Source organism: Piliocolobus tephrosceles, chromosome 11 (genome assembly GCF_002776525.5).
Source record: "Piliocolobus tephrosceles isolate RC106 chromosome 11, ASM277652v3, whole genome shotgun sequence".
Classification (NCBI taxonomy): Eukaryota; Metazoa; Chordata; class Mammalia; order Primates; family Cercopithecidae; genus Piliocolobus; species Piliocolobus tephrosceles.
In genome coordinates, this window is record NC_045444.1 from 51,179,867 (window position 1) to 51,198,661 (window position 18,795).

The 18,795-nt window shown below is 37.1% G+C and overlaps 1 protein-coding gene across 2 annotated transcripts in view; it reads left to right on the top strand.

Annotated features, from left to right (window-relative positions):
* Positions 1-18,795, top strand: part of SCN2A (sodium voltage-gated channel alpha subunit 2) — a 110,634-nt gene that overhangs the window by 14,140 nt on the left and 77,699 nt on the right. Inside the window, exons 5-11 of one of the 2 annotated variants that reach the window (XM_023188127.2) lie at positions 167-295; positions 665-756; positions 1,825-2,097; positions 3,527-3,590; positions 5,124-5,265; positions 5,406-5,612; positions 6,977-7,264. In XM_023188127.2, coding sequence (XP_023043895.1) covers positions 167-295; positions 665-756; positions 1,825-2,097; positions 3,527-3,590; positions 5,124-5,265; positions 5,406-5,612; positions 6,977-7,264 — 1,195 coding nt within the window. Of the gene's footprint in view, positions 1-166; positions 296-664; positions 757-1,824; positions 2,098-3,526; positions 3,591-4,884; positions 4,993-5,123; positions 5,266-5,405; positions 5,613-6,976; positions 7,265-18,795 lie in introns of those variants that run through there. The other variant, XM_023188128.2, reaches the window with a different exon arrangement.

Consider the following 18,795-nt stretch of genomic DNA (forward strand, 5'->3'; position numbering starts at 1 on the left):
GGAATTTAATGTTTCTTTTTTGACTTAAGCTCCACCTAAACTCTATATCATAGGGAGACCAACATGGAAGTGTCTGATTTTTGTTTGCTGTTTATGTCATCTTTAAGATATGTACATGTAAATTAACCACTAGATTTTTAATGTGAACTTGGCTATTTTCTCTCAGGTATACCTTTACAGGAATTTATACTTTTGAATCACTTATTAAAATACTTGCAAGGGGCTTTTGTTTAGAAGATTTCACATTTTTACGGGATCCATGGAACTGGTTGGATTTCACAGTCATTACTTTTGCGTAAGTATCTTAATACATTTTCTATCCTGGAAGAGTAAATCACTGGTGGGAGCCTGTACTGTATTTTCCTTGGTGGCTTGCCTTGACAGACCAAGCATTTTTCTTAGTAATCATATTTTTCTTCCAATCAAATTATTCAGTTTGGAGAAATTAGGAACTATCATGGTAAATTACATGTCTTTGGTTTCAGTTAGCACTGTAAAGTAATAAAGTTTCCCAAATAACAGAGATTATGATTGATGACAATGCCATTTTCCTCTTAATTGGGAAATCTGATGGCAACACTCATGAAATTGAAAGGTCTTGATGAAAGACCAAGGCAGACATAGATTTCCCTAAATTCTGAATAACTCTGATTTAATTCTACAGGTATGTAACAGAATTTGTAAACCTAGGCAATGTTTCAGCTCTTCGAACTTTCAGAGTCTTGAGAGCTTTGAAAACTATTTCTGTAATTCCAGGTAAGAAGAAAATGGTATAAGGTGGTAGGCCCCTTATATCTCCAACTGTTTCTTGTGTTCTGTCATTGTGTTTGTGTGTGAACCCCCTATTACAGATATGTGACAGAGTTTGTGGACCTGGGCAATGTCTCAGCGTTGAGAACATTCAGAGTTCTCCGAGCATTGAAAACAATTTCAGTCATTCCAGGTGAGAGCTAGGTTAAACACCGAGGCTGACTTTAGCTACAGTGGTGCTACCAATCACAGCTTTTGTGCAGAAGCCTTGTTGCTAGTTGCATATTGCAAATAAATATGTAAAAAAAGCAAGAATTGGTACATCATTTTTTGGATGGATTTGATTCTTTGCTTTTTACTTATTGCTTTCTTTAAAACTATTCTAAATCAGCCTTTGAGTTTAACAAGTGTTGCATGAGGCATTTGCAGTAACAGGCTACATGGTTTGCATCCTATAACATCAAGCTTTCCGCATAGAAGCTAAACTATGAGACATTCAGATTGATGCAAATTTGACAATTTAGGCCTAAAACTGGCAATCTTTTAAGCTGCAGATAAGCAAAAGAGCAAGGGATAGCATGAGTGCTGCATGGGGCTCAGATTTCAGATGTCTTCCTTTTTTTAACCCATACTCAAGCTTGCCGAATTCACAAATACATAACCTCATAATTCATCGACTTCAAGATTTCTTACTACTCTATTCATATAGACTTTTCTAAAACCAGTGAGGGGTTAGGGAGTAAGACATCTGCAAATAAAAGCAAAATATTTACACAAGGTTGATGTTTAAGCATGAATAACAAAATCATTCTTTTGCTCTAAGGAGTGTTTGGAAATACACATTTGGTTCATTTCCATTCACAGTTTTCTAATGAACGTACAAGTTCCGCTTTCATTCATTTTCACCAGCTAGCAGGCTTTTCATGAAAATGTTATTCAATCACAAACATTAAACTAATATTGTTGGCATTCTGCATGACATTTTTATTTTCCAGGACAAGCTCATGATATTTTTGCCGGTAAAATAGCTGTTGAGTAGCATATTTAAATTCCTCCTTCTGATTTTATTTGTAGGCCTGAAGACAATTGTGGGGGCCCTGATCCAGTCAGTGAAGAAGCTTTCTGATGTCATGATCTTGACTGTGTTCTGTCTAAGCGTGTTTGCGCTAATAGGATTACAGTTGTTCATGGGCAACCTACGAAATAAATGTTTGCAATGGCCTCCAGATAATTCTTCCTTTGAAATAAATATTACTTCCTTCTTTAACAACTCATTGGATGGGAATGGTACCACTTTCAATAGGACAGTGAGCATGTTTAACTGGGATGAATATATTGAGGATAAAAGTAAGATATACTCTATAAACCATTAAGTTATTTAGTTCTCTAAATATTGAATATTATATATCATAGAAATTATCTCAATTTAGATGTGAACCAAGTGACTTAGACTAATTTAAGATGATTTAACACATATAATAGAGATATCAAATGATACCTTATTCCTTTTTTTCTTATCTGTCCATTGATATAGTAAAACTTCTCATTTGAAAATGTATTGTCTTATACTCATGTTGAAAGTAATTTTGTATTATGCCATATTGAAAAATGTTTATTTGGTAGACATTAATCAGGCATTTTCAGTCATTTTGATAAATAAATCAGTAGTTTGAACTATTCAGTGTATTCCACTGAAATGTGTTAAGAAGACTGAAGAGAAATAATTTGGCCCTATTTGGTTGATGCAACATATATATTGAGCACACATGCTGTATCTGAAAATAGAGAAACCATTTATCAAGATGAAATAAGAATTTGTGCACTCCTCAGAAGGTTAAGTAATCCTGATTTAGCCATTAACTTATTCATACTCTAATTAGTACCTTTAGTGTCATCGTTGTATTGCAGTTACCAGTTTAGTTTGATTATATTTAAGGTATGAACATCAGAATAATCTCATGTCATATAGTTCAGCATGATTTCTTAACATTGAGCCCAGCCCCTCTGTCATTTTTCTTATGTGTGTGCATGTTTGTATGTTAATATAAAAATACATATGTTTGCATGGGTGTGCATGTTTTCTGAGATCATCGTTGCAACTTTCTGAAGTTATATGCAATACCTTAAAAATAAAAACTAGATAGTTCTCCATAGCTTAAAAATAAAAGCTAGATAAACTTAGACAACATATCTCTCCAAAGAAACAAGTTTATTTTCTTCATTTGAAAGGCAGAAATCAAGCAAAATTTCAAGCAAAACACTTATTTACAGCATCATAAGAGGGAATAAATACCTAAGCCCACTTCTCACAGGAAATGAAGTTAAAATTGGCAGGAAAGAAATGTCTGAATCTATTTTGAGCCCAGGGAAAAAAAGTATATGTAAAGTAAAATTTTATTTGCATGAAAACACCTAGAAACAACAAAGCTTTCTTCTTTCTTACTTTTTGTGCCCAGCAATAGACTGGTAGCTCTTTCTTGATGTATCCCACGCAATTTGAGCTTACATGTGCAATGAATGCTGATATAATAATGTTATCATAGTAATTCGTTCTGAACATTTTTCTTTTTAACATAGATTTGCTAACCATGTGTACAATCAAAAATGTTATATATTGATATTTGTTCGACATTTTGAAAAATCTCTTTAGCCATATATATTTATTAGTTTATCCATCTCATTATGTTTGAAAACATTTGTGAGCTTTGCCACCTAAACAGGGTGACTGAAGTGTTTTACAGGCTTTTAATGATTCTATTCCTTTCTCTCCAAATAGGTCACTTTTATTTTTTAGAAGGGCAAAATGATGCTCTGCTTTGTGGCAACAGCTCAGATGCAGGGTAAGTGATGCTTCCTACTGAGTTTCAGTCCACACTACTCCATCAGTGTCGACAACCTGCCACCTCCCACTCATCCAGTCCCACTCACTCCTCACTCGAAACCCTCCATAAATTCTACTTCATGGTGACTCTCAGAATAGCCAGGATAAGTGTAGATTTTCACCTCCTTCACACAGTCATTTGCTGCAATTATTTTCCTATGCTAGGTCACATCTAATCTTCCAAATTAATTCAATGTAAAATAGAGAATAAAACAGTATAATATGCATCTGAAGCTCAATAGAATTCTTAAGCACATACTTTTTATAAGTGTGATATTTTATATATACTAATGTGTTCTCCATGGCTTAAAATGTAAGATCTCTGAAGATAATGTTAATATCTGAGACATGGGGAGTATTTAACATATGTTAGCAAAGTGGTTAAAAACATAAACTGGAGAGTCTGCATAGATTCAGACTTTGACTCCATCATATAATCTCACTTCTACTTGCCTTCATTTCCTCATATGACAAGTGGGTATAATAATATGGTTTTTGTGATGATGATGTGGATTAATAAATGTAGAGCTGTTTAGATCGCTCAATAAGTGCTTGTAATTGTTATTATTGGGATCACCCAAATGTTTGCTATTAAGAAACATGGAACTAAAGCCTAGGAAAATTTTAAAATGCAGTTAATGTTCTCTATTTAGCGAGACTTTAGAGTCACACACAAAAGTCAAATGTACTTTCTTTGGACGATGATACTGTGGACATTAGTAGCTAATACCTTTAGCAAAATTCCCAGTGATAATAGGCTTTCCTTTGGACTTCTATGATCAGCACTATGCTTCCTTTATCTTCAGCTTCCAATGATAAGTAAATCAATTGATTTTCATGCCTTGTGTGTAGTGTACTAAACGCTTTACATACAATATCTTCTTCAATGTTTGCAAATTCGTGAGACAGGTTCTCTTATTAGCCCATTGTCACATGCGAGGTGCCTGAAGATTAGCAAATTAAGTAACTTGCCCAAGATGGTTCAGCTCAGAAGTGTGAGGCAAGACACTGAAGCCCCGCCTGCTTGATCTTCAAGGTCCTCCTATGACATTTTTACCACACAGTGTCATTCACTCCTTGTGGTGAGCCCCACCTATCCTTTTCTCACTTCTTTGCCCTGTTCCCACACTTACACACATTTTTGCCTCATGACATCTTCAGTGAAAATCAACTTTTTCCTTACAGAGTTTTTTATCTGTCCTTAAGTCCCAGAAGATACTAATCATGATATTATTGCTTTTATATGGAGACATGATAAATATAATAATGACAATTATGAATCACAGAGGAATCCACAAAGCAGACCTAATAGATTCTGTTATTATATAAATCAGTCCACATAGTGCTGAGCTAAGTACTGGGTAAGGTGAGAGAAATCGGCTTTTTTCTAGTACCCGTATAAAATAGACACTGGCATCTATTGAAAAACAGGAAAACCAATTAGCAGACTTGCAGTTATTGACTTCCTCTCTTTCCTCTAACCTAATTACAGCCAGTGTCCTGAAGGATACATCTGTGTGAAGGCTGGTAGAAACCCCAACTATGGCTACACGAGCTTTGACACCTTTAGTTGGGCCTTTTTGTCCTTATTTCGTCTCATGACTCAAGACTTCTGGGAAAACCTTTATCAACTGGTAAGAACAGATAAAATGATTTTTCTGAGAATCCTAAAACACTGAGCTCAAGAGAATTGCTGTAGAATACTTTATTACTTAGAGTGTGAGTTTGTAACATCCTGTAAACAATTTATTAAAATCTCTCTTCCATTTTGCAGACACTACGTGCTGCTGGGAAAACGTACATGATATTTTTTGTGCTGGTCATTTTCTTGGGCTCATTCTATCTAATAAATCTGATCTTGGCTGTGGTGGCCATGGCCTATGAGGAACAGAATCAGGCCACATTGGAAGAAGCTGAACAGAAGGAAGCTGAATTTCAGCAGATGCTCGAACAGTTGAAAAAGCAACAAGAAGAAGCTCAGGTATAGTGAACAAGCATATAGTCCTTTGTTTTTCTTTATCTAAATTCTTTGACCTAAATGTTGAGGTCAGTGGCAAGGTAGTTGACATTAGAAATATGTCATATGTGTTTGGTAAGTGCTAGGAGCCTGTTTGTTTATTAAGAAGTTAATAGTTTATTGCAATGATCTCTGTCAATAGTAATGGCATCAAAATACGGATAATTATAACTGCTTTACTGATGTTTTTTCTCCCTTGTGACTCTTTGAAGAAATTAACTATTAACAAAGGCCTCATTTACTCAAACTTGAAGAGTAGATAAACCGACATGTCCTCAGGTGAAGTATTTTCTTAGGGGAAGAGGAATTCCGTTACACTTGCTTCTTCATTGCAGTATCACCAGAGGTGGTAAGGGTCAAAAAACCAGAATCAAACTAAGAAAATTATTTCATTGAGTCTGGAAAGGCAAAGGCTTATTCAATATTTGTTCTCTTTTATATAAAGTGTATAAATGCAAGTTTGTGAGTTACATCGGTAAATCACTAGTGTGTAAACATATTAAAACATTAGCACTGTCTGCCTCCTACTCTACAAATCCTTTAATTTGGACTTGATGAACCTTCAAAATAAGGCAAGAATTTTTCTAATTATATTTGCTTGACTTAATGGCACTAACTAATTCAATTGCCTATTTTTGTCTTTTTTTGTATGTTGAATATAATTCCCTTTTATCACTGAGTATTCCTAAATATGTAATAAAGGTCGAAGTATACTGATATAATAGCAACAATATTAAACACCATCTTTCTGCCAAAACTACAGTTATACTTTACAAATTCATGCAGATGCTATGATCTAGGATTCTCAAATAAACAATCTGTGTCATGTCTTTGCTGTGCATTTCTTAGTGAAATACTCAATTTAAATCACAGAGAAAAATTTAATTAAAATAAAATACTTGATTGAATTACATTTAATAATTCAATTTCTTTATTGTGTGAAAATGGAATCAAAGGCAAATGTCTACCAGGTTTAAATAGGAAAACTTTAATTCCTAAATTACTTCCTTCTTAAAATATTGTTCAAATTATAGAAAAAGTTATTATGATCTTTGAGTGTCTTGCTCGTATTATTAGATAATTAGGCATCATAGTGTGAGGACAGAGCTTGAAGGTTCTCATAAAAGTCATATGTGTCATCTTCCATATGACTGCCCATTTTATTCATTGATTGGTCTAATAACAATGTACTGCTTTCTGAAATACTGAACGAAATGGAGAATTGTTTTTCAAGATTATCTTCATGATATTGAAGCTCAATTAAGCAGTAACATGATAATTATTTTTTAAGTTTATATGCAACTTCCACCTACTTTGCGCCCTTCTAGGCAGCAGCTGCGGCCGCATCTGCTGAATCAAGAGACTTCAGTGGTGCTGGTGGGATAGGAGTTTTTTCAGAGAGTTCTTCAGTAGCGTCTAAGTTGAGCTCCAAAAGTGAAAAAGAGCTGAAAAATAGAAGAAAGAAAAAGAAACAGAAAGAACAGTCTGGAGAAGAAGAGAAAAACGACAGAGTCCGAAAATCGGAATCCGAAGACAGCATAAGAAGAAAAGGTTTCCGTTTTTCCTTGGAAGGAAGTAGGCTGACATATGAAAAGAGATTTTCTTCTCCACACCAGGTAAAAATATTAAATTACATGAACTGTGTTCTCATAAAAGCTTTTTAAAGAATATGCCAGAAGTTGATGGAGAGAAAACTGCCTTCCACCTGGATGGCACAATGCTTTCAGAGTAGTGATGATTATCAAGTATTTTGGCTATCACTTCAGAGAATTTGTGAGTTTTATAACTTTTTGGAATCCCAGAAAGGAAATTTTAGATCCTTCTGGGTTTGGAAAGATTTGCAGTTTTGAGGTTTTCTTAAAGATTCAAAAATCTTGGAGAAATTTTCCACATCAGAAATTATCAGCAGATGGTTGCCATCTCTTCTTAACTATTGTGCGTGGATCTAGTGAACTGTGGGTTTTCTGAGTGACAAATTCCCAGAAGTGGACCAGAGACTCTTTTAGGCCATCTGCAGGGTTGTTCCCATCAGGTGCAAACATCACATGCCAAGGGCATTCTTCTTGCCCTTGTTTCAAAGGGGACTGAAACAAAATATCTCTAAAAGTAGCCAAAACTCTCAAATAGACAGGTACTGAGGGAGATTTATGACACGAAATAAAAAGTAGTGTTTAGTTGTACTTGATTATCTGTGTTTCATGTTAAACATGGGACTTGCATTCGAAGAGTACTGTGATTTATAAACTGCAACAGATATTCACTGGGTGCCTCTGCCTTTTGTACCCATACAAGTTGTTGAAATTTTAAAATTTAGAATTCTAATTGTCTTTGAAATCACCAAGAGAATTCACAGGAATACACAGTACCTCAGAAGACATTTTCACCAGGAGTGAAACCTTAATATCTATACAGTAACAATAACAATTACAACAACAACATTGATAATGGCTAATATTTACACATTGTGTTGTTATTTGTAATATTAATTCATGTAAGCCTTTCACTATAACCCTAGGTAAGTTCTAATTTAATTAATATCCCCAAATTTTGTATGTGAAGAGAAGCAGGGGGCTGCATTCTTTGTTGAGTACCTATTTTATGATTGGCATTCTTTCTATACTCTCAAAATTAATGCTAACAGTTCTGTGGAATAGTATTATTTTCATTACTATAATGAAAAAACTATTTTGGATCAGTAAAGTTAAATAATTGCACAATGTCATATAGTAATAGAAAAAGTTATTATGATCTTTGTTTATATTAGCGTTGTTGGTATTCAAGTTTTGCCTGGTACTGAAAGCCTTAAACTTTCCACTTCATCAAGTTGCCTATGAAGAATGCCTCTAAAAACTGATAAGGAAATTTACAATATAACTTTATTTAAAAGACACAATGGCATTATACTTTCCTTTTTACTTTTTTGTAGTACAGACAAGCTCACATAACCTTACATGTGATATATATAAATTCTTGTAGGTCAGCCTTATTCATTTCAAATCCAAATAACATCATAAGATAGGATACCTTGGGGATTAATTCAAATTTAACATAGGATCTTTAAACTAAATATCAAAATTTACTCGGTCTCTTTCATTTTGTTGTCACAATCATGAGGATTCCATTAGTGGAAACATTAATCAATATATAGGAATCCTTTGAAAGGCAAATCCCCTGTTTACAGCATTAGTGATTCCAAAAAGGAAGCAAGAAAAAGAAAGGGGGTGGGGGGACAGAGAGAGAGGACAAAAGGGAGCAAAGGAGGGAGGAAGGTAGAGTATTTTTGCCTACATTTTTACCTAAGTTTGCCTAAATTTTTGCCTAAACTTGTCTAAGTTTTGGCCAAAATTTTCCTAAATTTTAGCCTAGATTTGAAATTTCATATCAACTTCATATCAAACAGATACCCCAGAGATTCTCTTCAATTTGCCTTATTTTTAATTGAATAAAACTAATTCTAGGCAAAATAGTGAAGGCTGATAAAGCTAGGCTCTGTCCTTCCTTTTTCTGTACGTTTTGCTCATAGATACGATATTCTCCCAGCAGCCTCTTCTTCATATCTCTACATACCTTCATTTCCCAGCTAGTTGGGTATTATAAGCAATCACTGACTTAGAAGAAATGGCATGGCTGGCTCAATTTGATACTTGTTTCTTAAGCAGTCTCTATATAAAAATAGAGTTAAAGACTTTATTTTGCTTGATAAAGAAATAGTCAAACAAATGTCTAAGAGGATGGAGAGGGAGACAGAAAAAGACAGAGGGAAAGGGAGAGAAAGGGAAAAGGGGATGAGGAGAAAAGGAAGAAGGGAGGAGAGACAGAAAACCCTGAAATCACACCAACCCCATTTTGCAAGCCCTGAAGGTAATACTGAAAATGTCAAACCAGATAGAAGTACTTAACCTTGGTATAGTAATGGAGGGCCCATCGTGTCTGTTAGATTTTTAAGAGTTTGAGACCCCAAAATATTAGGAATTATTGTTTTGTGATGACATGATTATGTTGGTAACAATCTCTGTGTTTGTATTGAAAAACTATACAATGTAAGCCTTTACTGCAAGATTATAATTTCTTTAGCAGAGTAAGTGGACATATGAAATGTTTCTTAGACTCTGATTTGACTTAGTGTGATAGAGAGGGGAGAAGAAAGTCAAGAATGTAATCTCTAATCAAGTTTCAAGATAATCTGGATTTTTTTGAAATCTTTATAAGGTACAATTGACCTTAAATTATTACTTTATTATTTATTTGTGATAAGCTATGAGTTTTGCTTTTTAAAGATTCATTTAGTATACGGAATATTTCTTACTGGCCATCTTTTTTGTGTGTTACAGTTTTTGATTACTATGCATTTATGTAATGAATGTCAGCAATAGAAGTTGATGCTAATGGATGGGACACAATCATTTCTCATGTAGCTGTCACATGTAAACTATGTTTTTGTATAGCTTAATTAATCCATGATCCTTAAGAAACATGCAAATTTATAACTTATTTTCTTCCAACCTTTCTATGGCTCCAGTTGAACAAGGTCCTGGCAGTTAAAATATAAACTCTTACTAAAAGCAATAGAAATATTCTTCATGGCAAGGCATGTATTGTTTGCCTTTCTTTTTCAGCTAATGATGAACAGTATGTCACACATCCTGTAAATCCAGTAACTGTTATGTCTTCATAGCTAATTCAAAGTCCCTTGTTAGAGGAGAGAAAAGAGACACAAAAGAAGGTGGATAGTCTAACAGCAGCTTTAAAAAATAACTACTTGTATGGAAAACAATAAAAGAAAAGTATGAATCTTACTAATGTAGTTAATAGGATAAAAATCATGGGAACAACAAAAGGAGAGATGACTTCTGTCGTCGGAGCCATAAGTCTTCTTAGAAGTTGTTCTTACAATAAATAACGAATAGAATCACATAAGATAGTGTTTAACATTTACAGACATTTAATAGACACTAAGATATTATTGAGAAAAAGTAATTCTTTAGCTGGAAAGAAAATAAAAAGCATACTTATTGGTCAGTGTATTACTCTGTTTTCATGCTGCTGATAAAGGTATACCCAAGACTGGGCAATTTAGCAAAGAAAGAGGTTTAATTGGACTTACAGTTCCATGTGGCTGGCAAAGCCTCACAATCATGGCAGAAGGCAAAGAGGAGCAAGTCACATCTTACTAGGATGGTGGCAGGCAAAGACAGAGTGAGAGCCAAGCAAAAGAAGTTTCTCCCTATAAAACCATCAGATCTCATGAGACCCATTCACTATCACAAGAACAGTATGGGGAAAACCACCACCATGATTTAACTATCTCCCACCAGGTCCCTCCCACAACAGTGGGAATTATGGGAAATATAACTCAAGATAGATCTGGGTGGGAACACAGCCAAACCATGTCATTCCACCCCAGCCCCTCCAAAATCTCATGTCCTCACATTTCAAAATGAATAATGCTTTCCCAACAGTCTCCCAAAGTCTTAATTCATTTAAGCATTAATTCAGAAGTCCACAGTCCAAACAAAACTTCCTCAGAGACAAGGCAAGTCCCTTCCACCTATGAGCCAGAAAAATCAAAAACAAGTTAATTACTTCCTAGATACAATGGGGATACAGGCATTGGCTAAATACAGTCATTCCAGATGGGAGAAATTGGCCAAAACAAAGGGGCTACAGGCCCCATACAAGTTCAAAATCCAGCAGGGCAGTTAAATCTTAAAGCTCCAAAATGATCTCCTTTGACTCCATGTTTCACATCCAGGTTATTGTGATGCAAGAGGTGGGTTCCCACGGTCTTGAGCAGCGCCACCCCTGTCGCTTTGCAGGGTATAGCTTCCCTCCTGACTACTTCCATGGATGGGCTGGCGTTGAATGTCTGTGACTTTTCCAGGTGCACAGTGCAAGCTGTTGGTGGATCTATTATTCTTGGGTCGGGAGGACAGTGGCTCTCTTCTCACAGCTCCACCAGGCAGTGCCCCAGTAGGGATCCTGTGGCAGGGCTCCGACCCCACATTTCCCTTCCTCACTGCCTTAGCAGAGGTTCTCCATGAGAGCCCCACCCCTGCGGCAAACTTCTGCCTGTACATCCAGGCATTTCTATACATCCTCTGAAATCTAGGCAGATATTCCCAAATCCCAATTCTTGACTTCTGTGCACTGGCAGGCACAACACCATGTGGAAGCTGCCAAGGCTTGAGGCTTGCACCCTCTGAAGCCAAGGGCCTACATTTGCTCCTTTCAGTCATGGCTGGAGTCATAGAGATGCAGGGCACCAAATTCCTAGGCTGCAGACAGCATGGGACCTTGGACCCGGCACATGAAACCACTTTTTCCTCTTAGGCCTCCGGGACTGTGATGAGAGGGGCTGGCACAAAGGTCTCTGACATGCCCTGGAGACATTTTCCCCATTGTCTTGGGGATTAACATTCAGCTCCTCATTACTTATATAAATTTCTACAGCCTGCTTGAATTTCTTTTCAGAAAATGGGATTTTCTTTTCTCTCACATTGTCAGGCTGCACATTTTCCAAACTTTTATGCTCTGCTTCCCTTATGAAACTGAATGCCTTTAGCAGCACCCAAGTCACCTCTTGAATGCTTTGCTGCTTAGACATTTCTTCTGCCACATAGTCTAAATCATCTCTCCCAAGTTCAAAGTTCCACAAATCTCTAGGACAGGGGCAAAATGCTGCCAGTATCTTTACTAAAATATAACAAGAGTCACCTTTGCTCCACTTTCCAACAAGTTCCTCATCTCCATCTGAGACCATCTCAGCCTGGACCTTATTGTCCATATCACTATCAGGCTTTTGGTCAAAGCCATTCAATAAGTCTCTAGGAAGTTCCAAACTTTCTCACATTTTCCTGTGTTCTTCTGAGCCCTTCAAACTGGTCCATCCTCTGCCTGTTACCCAGTTCCAAAGTTGCTTCCACATTTTGGGTATCTTTTCAGCAGCACCCCACTGCTGGTATCAATTTAGTATATTAATCTGTCTTCATGCTGCTGATAAAGACATACCTGAGACTGGGCAATTTACCAAAGAAAGACATTTAATTGGACTTACAGTTTCATGTGGCTGAGGAAGCCTCACAATCATGGAAGAAGGCAAAGAGGAGCAAGTCACATCTTACACAGATGGTGACAGGCAAAGAGAGGGTGAGAGCTGAGTGAAAGAGATTTCTCCCCTTAAACCCATGGGATCTCTGAGAACGGGCAGACTGTCTGCTCACGTGGGTCCCTGACCCTCGAGTAGCCTAAATGGGAGACATTCCGACTAGGGGCAGACTGACACCTCACAGCTCACACGACTGGGTACACCTGTGAGATGAAGCTTGCAGAGGAATGATCAGAAAACAACATTTGCTGTTCAGCAATATTCACTCTTCTGCAGCCTCTGCTGCTGATACCCAGGCAAACAGGGTCTGGAGTAGACCTTGAGCAAACTCCAGCAGACCTGCAGCTGAGGGTCCTGACAGTTAGAAGGAAAAATAATAAACAGAAAGGACATCCACACCAAAACCCCATCTGTCCTTCACCATCATCAAAGACAAAGGTAGATAAAACCACAAAGATGGGGAAAAAGCAGTACAGAAAAGCTGGAAATTCTAAAAATCAGAGCACTTCTCCCCTGCCAAAGGAACGCAGCTCCTCGCCAGCAATGGAACAAAGCTGGATGGAGAATGACTTTGGCAAGTTGAGAGAAGAAGACTTCAGACAATCAAATTTCTCTGAGCTAAAGGAGGAGTTACGAACCCAGTGCAAAGAAACTAAAAACCTTGAAAAAAGATTTGACGAATGGCTAACTAGAATAACCAATGCAGAGAAATCCACAAACAAACGATAGAGATGAAAACCATGACACGAGAACTATGTGACAAATGCACAAGCTTCAGTAACTGATTTGATTAACTGGAAGAAAAGTATCAGTGATTGAAGATCAAATGAATGAAATGAAACAAGAACAGAAGTTTAGAGAAAAAAGAGTAAAAAGAAATGAACAAAGCCTCCAAGAAATATGGACTATGTGAAAAGACCAAATCTACGTCTGATTGGTGTACCTGAAAGTAATGGGAAGAATGGAACCAAGTTGGAAAACACTCTTCAGGATATTATCCAGGAGAACTTCCCCAACCTAGCAAGGCAAGCCAACATACAATTTCAGGAAATACAGAGAATGCCACAAAGATACTCCTCGAGAAGAGCAACTCCAGGACACATAACTGTCAGATTCACCAAAGTTGAAATGAAGGAAAAAATGTTAAGGGCAGTCAGAGAGAAAGGTCGGGTTACCCACAAAGGGAAGCCCATCAGACTAACAGCAGATATCAGCAGAAACTCTACAAGCCAGAAGAGAGTGGTGACCAATATTCAACATTCTTAAAGAAAAGAATTTTCAACCCAGAATTTCATATCCAGCCAAATTAAGTTTCATAAGTGAAGGAGAAATAAAATCCTTCACAGACAAGCAAATGCTGGGAGATTTTGTCACCACCAGCCCTGCCCTACAAGAGCTCCTGAAGGAAGCTCTAAACATGGAAAGGAACAACCAGTACTAGCCACTGCAAAAACATGCCAAAATGAAAAGACCGTCAATGTTAGGAAGAAACTGCATCAACTAACGAGCAAAATAACCAGCTAACATCGCGATGACAGGATCAAGTTCACACATAACAATATTAACCTTAAATGTAAATGGGCTAAATGCTCCAATTAAAAGACACAGACTGGCAAACTGGATAAAGAGTCAAGACTCACAGTGTGCTGTATTCAGAAGACCGATCTCACGTGCAGAGACACACATAGGCTCAAAATAAAGGGATGGAGGAAGATCTACCAAGCAAATGGAAAACAAAAAAATGTAGGTGTTGCAATCCTAGTCTCTGACAAAACAGAACTTCAGCCAACAAAGATCAAAAGAGACAAACAAGGCCATTACATAATGGTAAAGGGGTCAATTCAACAAGAAGAGCTAACTATCCTAAATATATATGCATCCAATACAGGAGCACCTAGATTCGTAAAGCAAGTCCTTAGAGACTTACAAAGAGACTTAGACTCCCACACAATAATAATGGGAGACTTTAACACCCCACTGTCAACATTAGACAGATCAACAAGACAGAAAGTTAATAAGGATATCCAGGAATTGAACTCAACTCTGCACCAAGCAGACCTAATAAACATCTGCAGAACTCTCCACCCCAAATCAACAGAATATACATTCTTCTTAGCACCACATCACACTTATTCCAAAATTGACCACATAGTTGGAAGTAAAGCACTCCTCAGCAAATGTAAATGAAAAGAAATTGTAACAAACTGTCTCTCAGACCACAGTGCACTCAAACTAGAACTCAGGATTAAGAAACTCACTCAAAACCGCTCAACTACATGGAAACTGAGCAATCTGCTCCTGAATGACTACTGGGTGCATAACGAAATGAAGGCAGAAATAAAGATTTTCTTTGAAACCAATGAGAACAAAGATACAACATACCAGAATCTCTGGAACACATTTAAAGCAGTGTGTAGAGGGAAATTTATAGCACTAATTGCCCACAAGAGGAAGCAGGAAAGATCTAAATTTGACACCCTAACATCACAATTAAAAGAACTAGAGAAGCAAAAGCAAACACATTCAAAAGCTAGCAGAAGGCAAGAAATAACTAAGATCAGAGCAGAACTGAAGGAGATAGAGACACAAAAAGCCCTTCAAAAAATCAACGAATCCACGAGCTGGTTTTTTGAAAAGATCAACAAAATCGATAGACTGCTAACAAGACTAATAAAGAAGAAAAGAGAGAAGAATCAAATAGATGCAACAAAAAATGACAAAGGGGATATCACCACCAACCCCACAGAAATACAAACACCATCAGAGAATACTGTAAACACCTCAATGCAAATAAACTAGAAAACCTAGAAGAAATGGATAAATTCCTGGACACATACACTCCCCCAAGACTAAACCAGGAAGAAGTTGAATCCCTGAATAGACCAATAACAGGCTCTGAAATTAAGGCAATAATTAATAGACTACCAACCAAAAAAAGTCCAGGACCAGACGGATTCACAGTCGAATTCTACCAGACGTACAAGGAGGAGCTGGTACCATTTCTTCTGAAATTATTCCAATCAATAGAAAAAGAGGGAATCCTCCCTAACTCATTTTATAAGGCCAACATCATCCTGATACCAAAGCCTTGCAGAGACACAACAAAAAAAAGAGAATTTTAGACCAATATCCCTGATGAGCATTGATGCAAAACTCCTCAATAAAATACCGGCAAACCAAATCCAGCAGCACATCAAAAAGCTTACCCACCATGATCAAGTGGGCTTCATTCCTGGGATGCAAGGCTGGTTCAACATACACAAATCAATAAACATAATCCAGCATATAAACAAAACCAAAGACAAAAACCACATGATTATCTCAATAGATGCAGAAAAGGCCTTTGACAAAATTCAACAGCCCCTCATTATAAAATCTCTCAATAAATTCGGTATTGATGGAACAGATCTCAAAATAATAAGAGCTATTTATGACAAACCCACAGCCAATATCATACTGAATGGGCAAAAACTGGAAGCATTCCCTTTGAAAACTGGCACAAGACAGGGATGCCCTCTCTCACCACTCCTATTCAACATAGTGTTGGAAGTTCTGGCCAGGGCAATCAGGCATGAGAAAGAAATAAAGGGTATTCAATTAGGAAAAAAGGAAATCAAATTGTCCCTGTTTGCAGATGACATGATTGTATATTTAGAAAACCCCGTCATCTCAGCCCAAAATCTCCTTAAGCTGATAAGCAACTTCAGCCAAGTCTCAGGACACAACATCAATGTGCAAAAGTCACTAGCATTCTTATACACCAATAACAAACAGCGAGCCAAATCATGAGTGAACTCCCATTCACAATTGCTTCAAAGAGAATAAAATACCCAGGATTTCAACTTACAAGGGATGTGAAGGACCTCTTCAAGGAGAACTACAAACCACTGCTCAGTGAACTAAAAGAGAACCCAAACAAATGGAAGAACATTCCATATTCATGGATAGGAAGAATCAATATAGTGAAAATGGCCATACTGCCCAAGGTAACTTATAGATTCAATGCGATTCCCATTAAGCTACCAATGACTTCCTTCACAGAATAGGAAAAAACTACTTTAAAGTTCATATGGAACCAAAAAAGAGCCTGCATTGCCAAGACACAACATCAATGTGCAAAAGCCAAAAGAATAAAGCTGGAGGCATCATGCTACCTGACTTCAAACTATACTACAAGGCTACAGTAACCAAAACAGCATGGTACTAGTACCAAAACAGAGATATAGATCAATGGAACAGAAGAGAGCCCTCAGAAATAATACCACACATCTACAACCATCTTATCTTTGACAAACCTGACAAAAACAAGAAATGGGGAAAGGATTCCCTATTTAATAATGGTGCTGGGAAAACTGGCTAGCCGTAAGTAGAAAGCTGAAACTGGATCCCTTCCTTACACCTTATACAAAAGTTAATACAAGATGGATTAGAGACTTAAATATTAGACCTAAAACCATAAAAGCCCTAGAAGAACACCTAGGCAATACCATTCAGGACATAGGCATTGGCAAGGACTTCATGTCTAAAATACCAAAAGCAATGGCAACAAAAGCCAAAATTGACAAATGGGATCTAATTAAACTAAAGAGCTTCTGCACAGCAAAAGAAACTACTGTCAGAGTGAACAGGCAACCTACAGATAGGGAGAAAAGTTTTGCAATCTACTCATCTGACAAAGGGCTAATATCCAGAACCTACAAAGAACTCAAACAAATTTACAAGAAAAAAACAATCCCATCAGAAAATGGACAAAGGATATGAACAGACACTTCTGAAAAGAAGACATTTATGCAGCCAATGGAGACATGAAAAAATGCTCATCATCACTGGTCATCAGAGAAATGCAAATCAAAACTACAATGAGGTATTATCTCGCACCAGCTAGAATTGCCATCATTGAAATGTCAGGAAGCAACAGGAGCTGGAGAGGATATGGAGAAATAGGACTACTTTTACACTGTTGGTGGAACTGTAAACTAGTTCAACCATTGTGGAAGACAGTGTGGTGACTCCTCAAGGATCTAGAACTAGAAATACCATTTGACCCAGCCATCCCATTACTGAGTATATACCCAAAGGATTATAAATCGTGCTGCTATAAAGACACATGAACACGTATGTTTATTGTGGCACTATTCACAATAGCAAAGACTTGGAACCAACTCAGATGTCCACCCATGACAGACTGGACTAAGAAAATGTGGCACATATACGCCACAGAATACTATGCAGCCATAAAAAAAGGATGAGTTCATGTTCTTTGTAGGGACATGGATGCAGCTGGAAACCATCATTCTCAGCAAACTATCAGAAGAACAGAAAACCAAACACCGCATGTTCTCACTCATAAGTGGGAACTGAACAATGAGAACACTTGGTCACAGGAAGGGGAACATCACACACCAGGGCCTGTTGTGGGGTGGGGGGAGTGGGGAGGGATAGCATTAGGAGATATACCTATTGTAAATGATGAGTTAATGGGTGCAACACACCAACATGGCACATGTATACATATTTAACAAACCTGCATGTTGTGCACATGTACCCTAGAACTTAAAGTATAATAAAAAAGAAAATAAATCAAAGAAAAAAAAAACCTGTGAGATCTCATGAGGTTTATTCACTAACACGAGAACAGTATGGAGAAAACTGACACTATGATTCAACTATTTCCCACCAGGTCCCTCTCCCAGCAATGGAAATTATGGGAGATACAACTCAAGATGAGATCTGGGTGGGGACATAGCCAAAGCATATTAGTCAGGAATATGAAAACCTATATATTAGTAGGTATAAAATTATGGTTTTAATTAGTTTTAAACCCTTGGAGAGGAAAAGATCAAAGCAGTAATACTTAAATGATGAAGTTAGTATTCTTTCCATTAATAATTACATAAATCTAATGCAAGCTGGCTCAAGTAAAAAAGAGAATGTATTAAATGATGTAAATTATGTCTGTGAGTAGCTTTAGGAATGGTTGCATCCAGAACCTCAAGACAGGTTACCATGACCATGTCTTTTTCTACCATATCTGAATCCAGG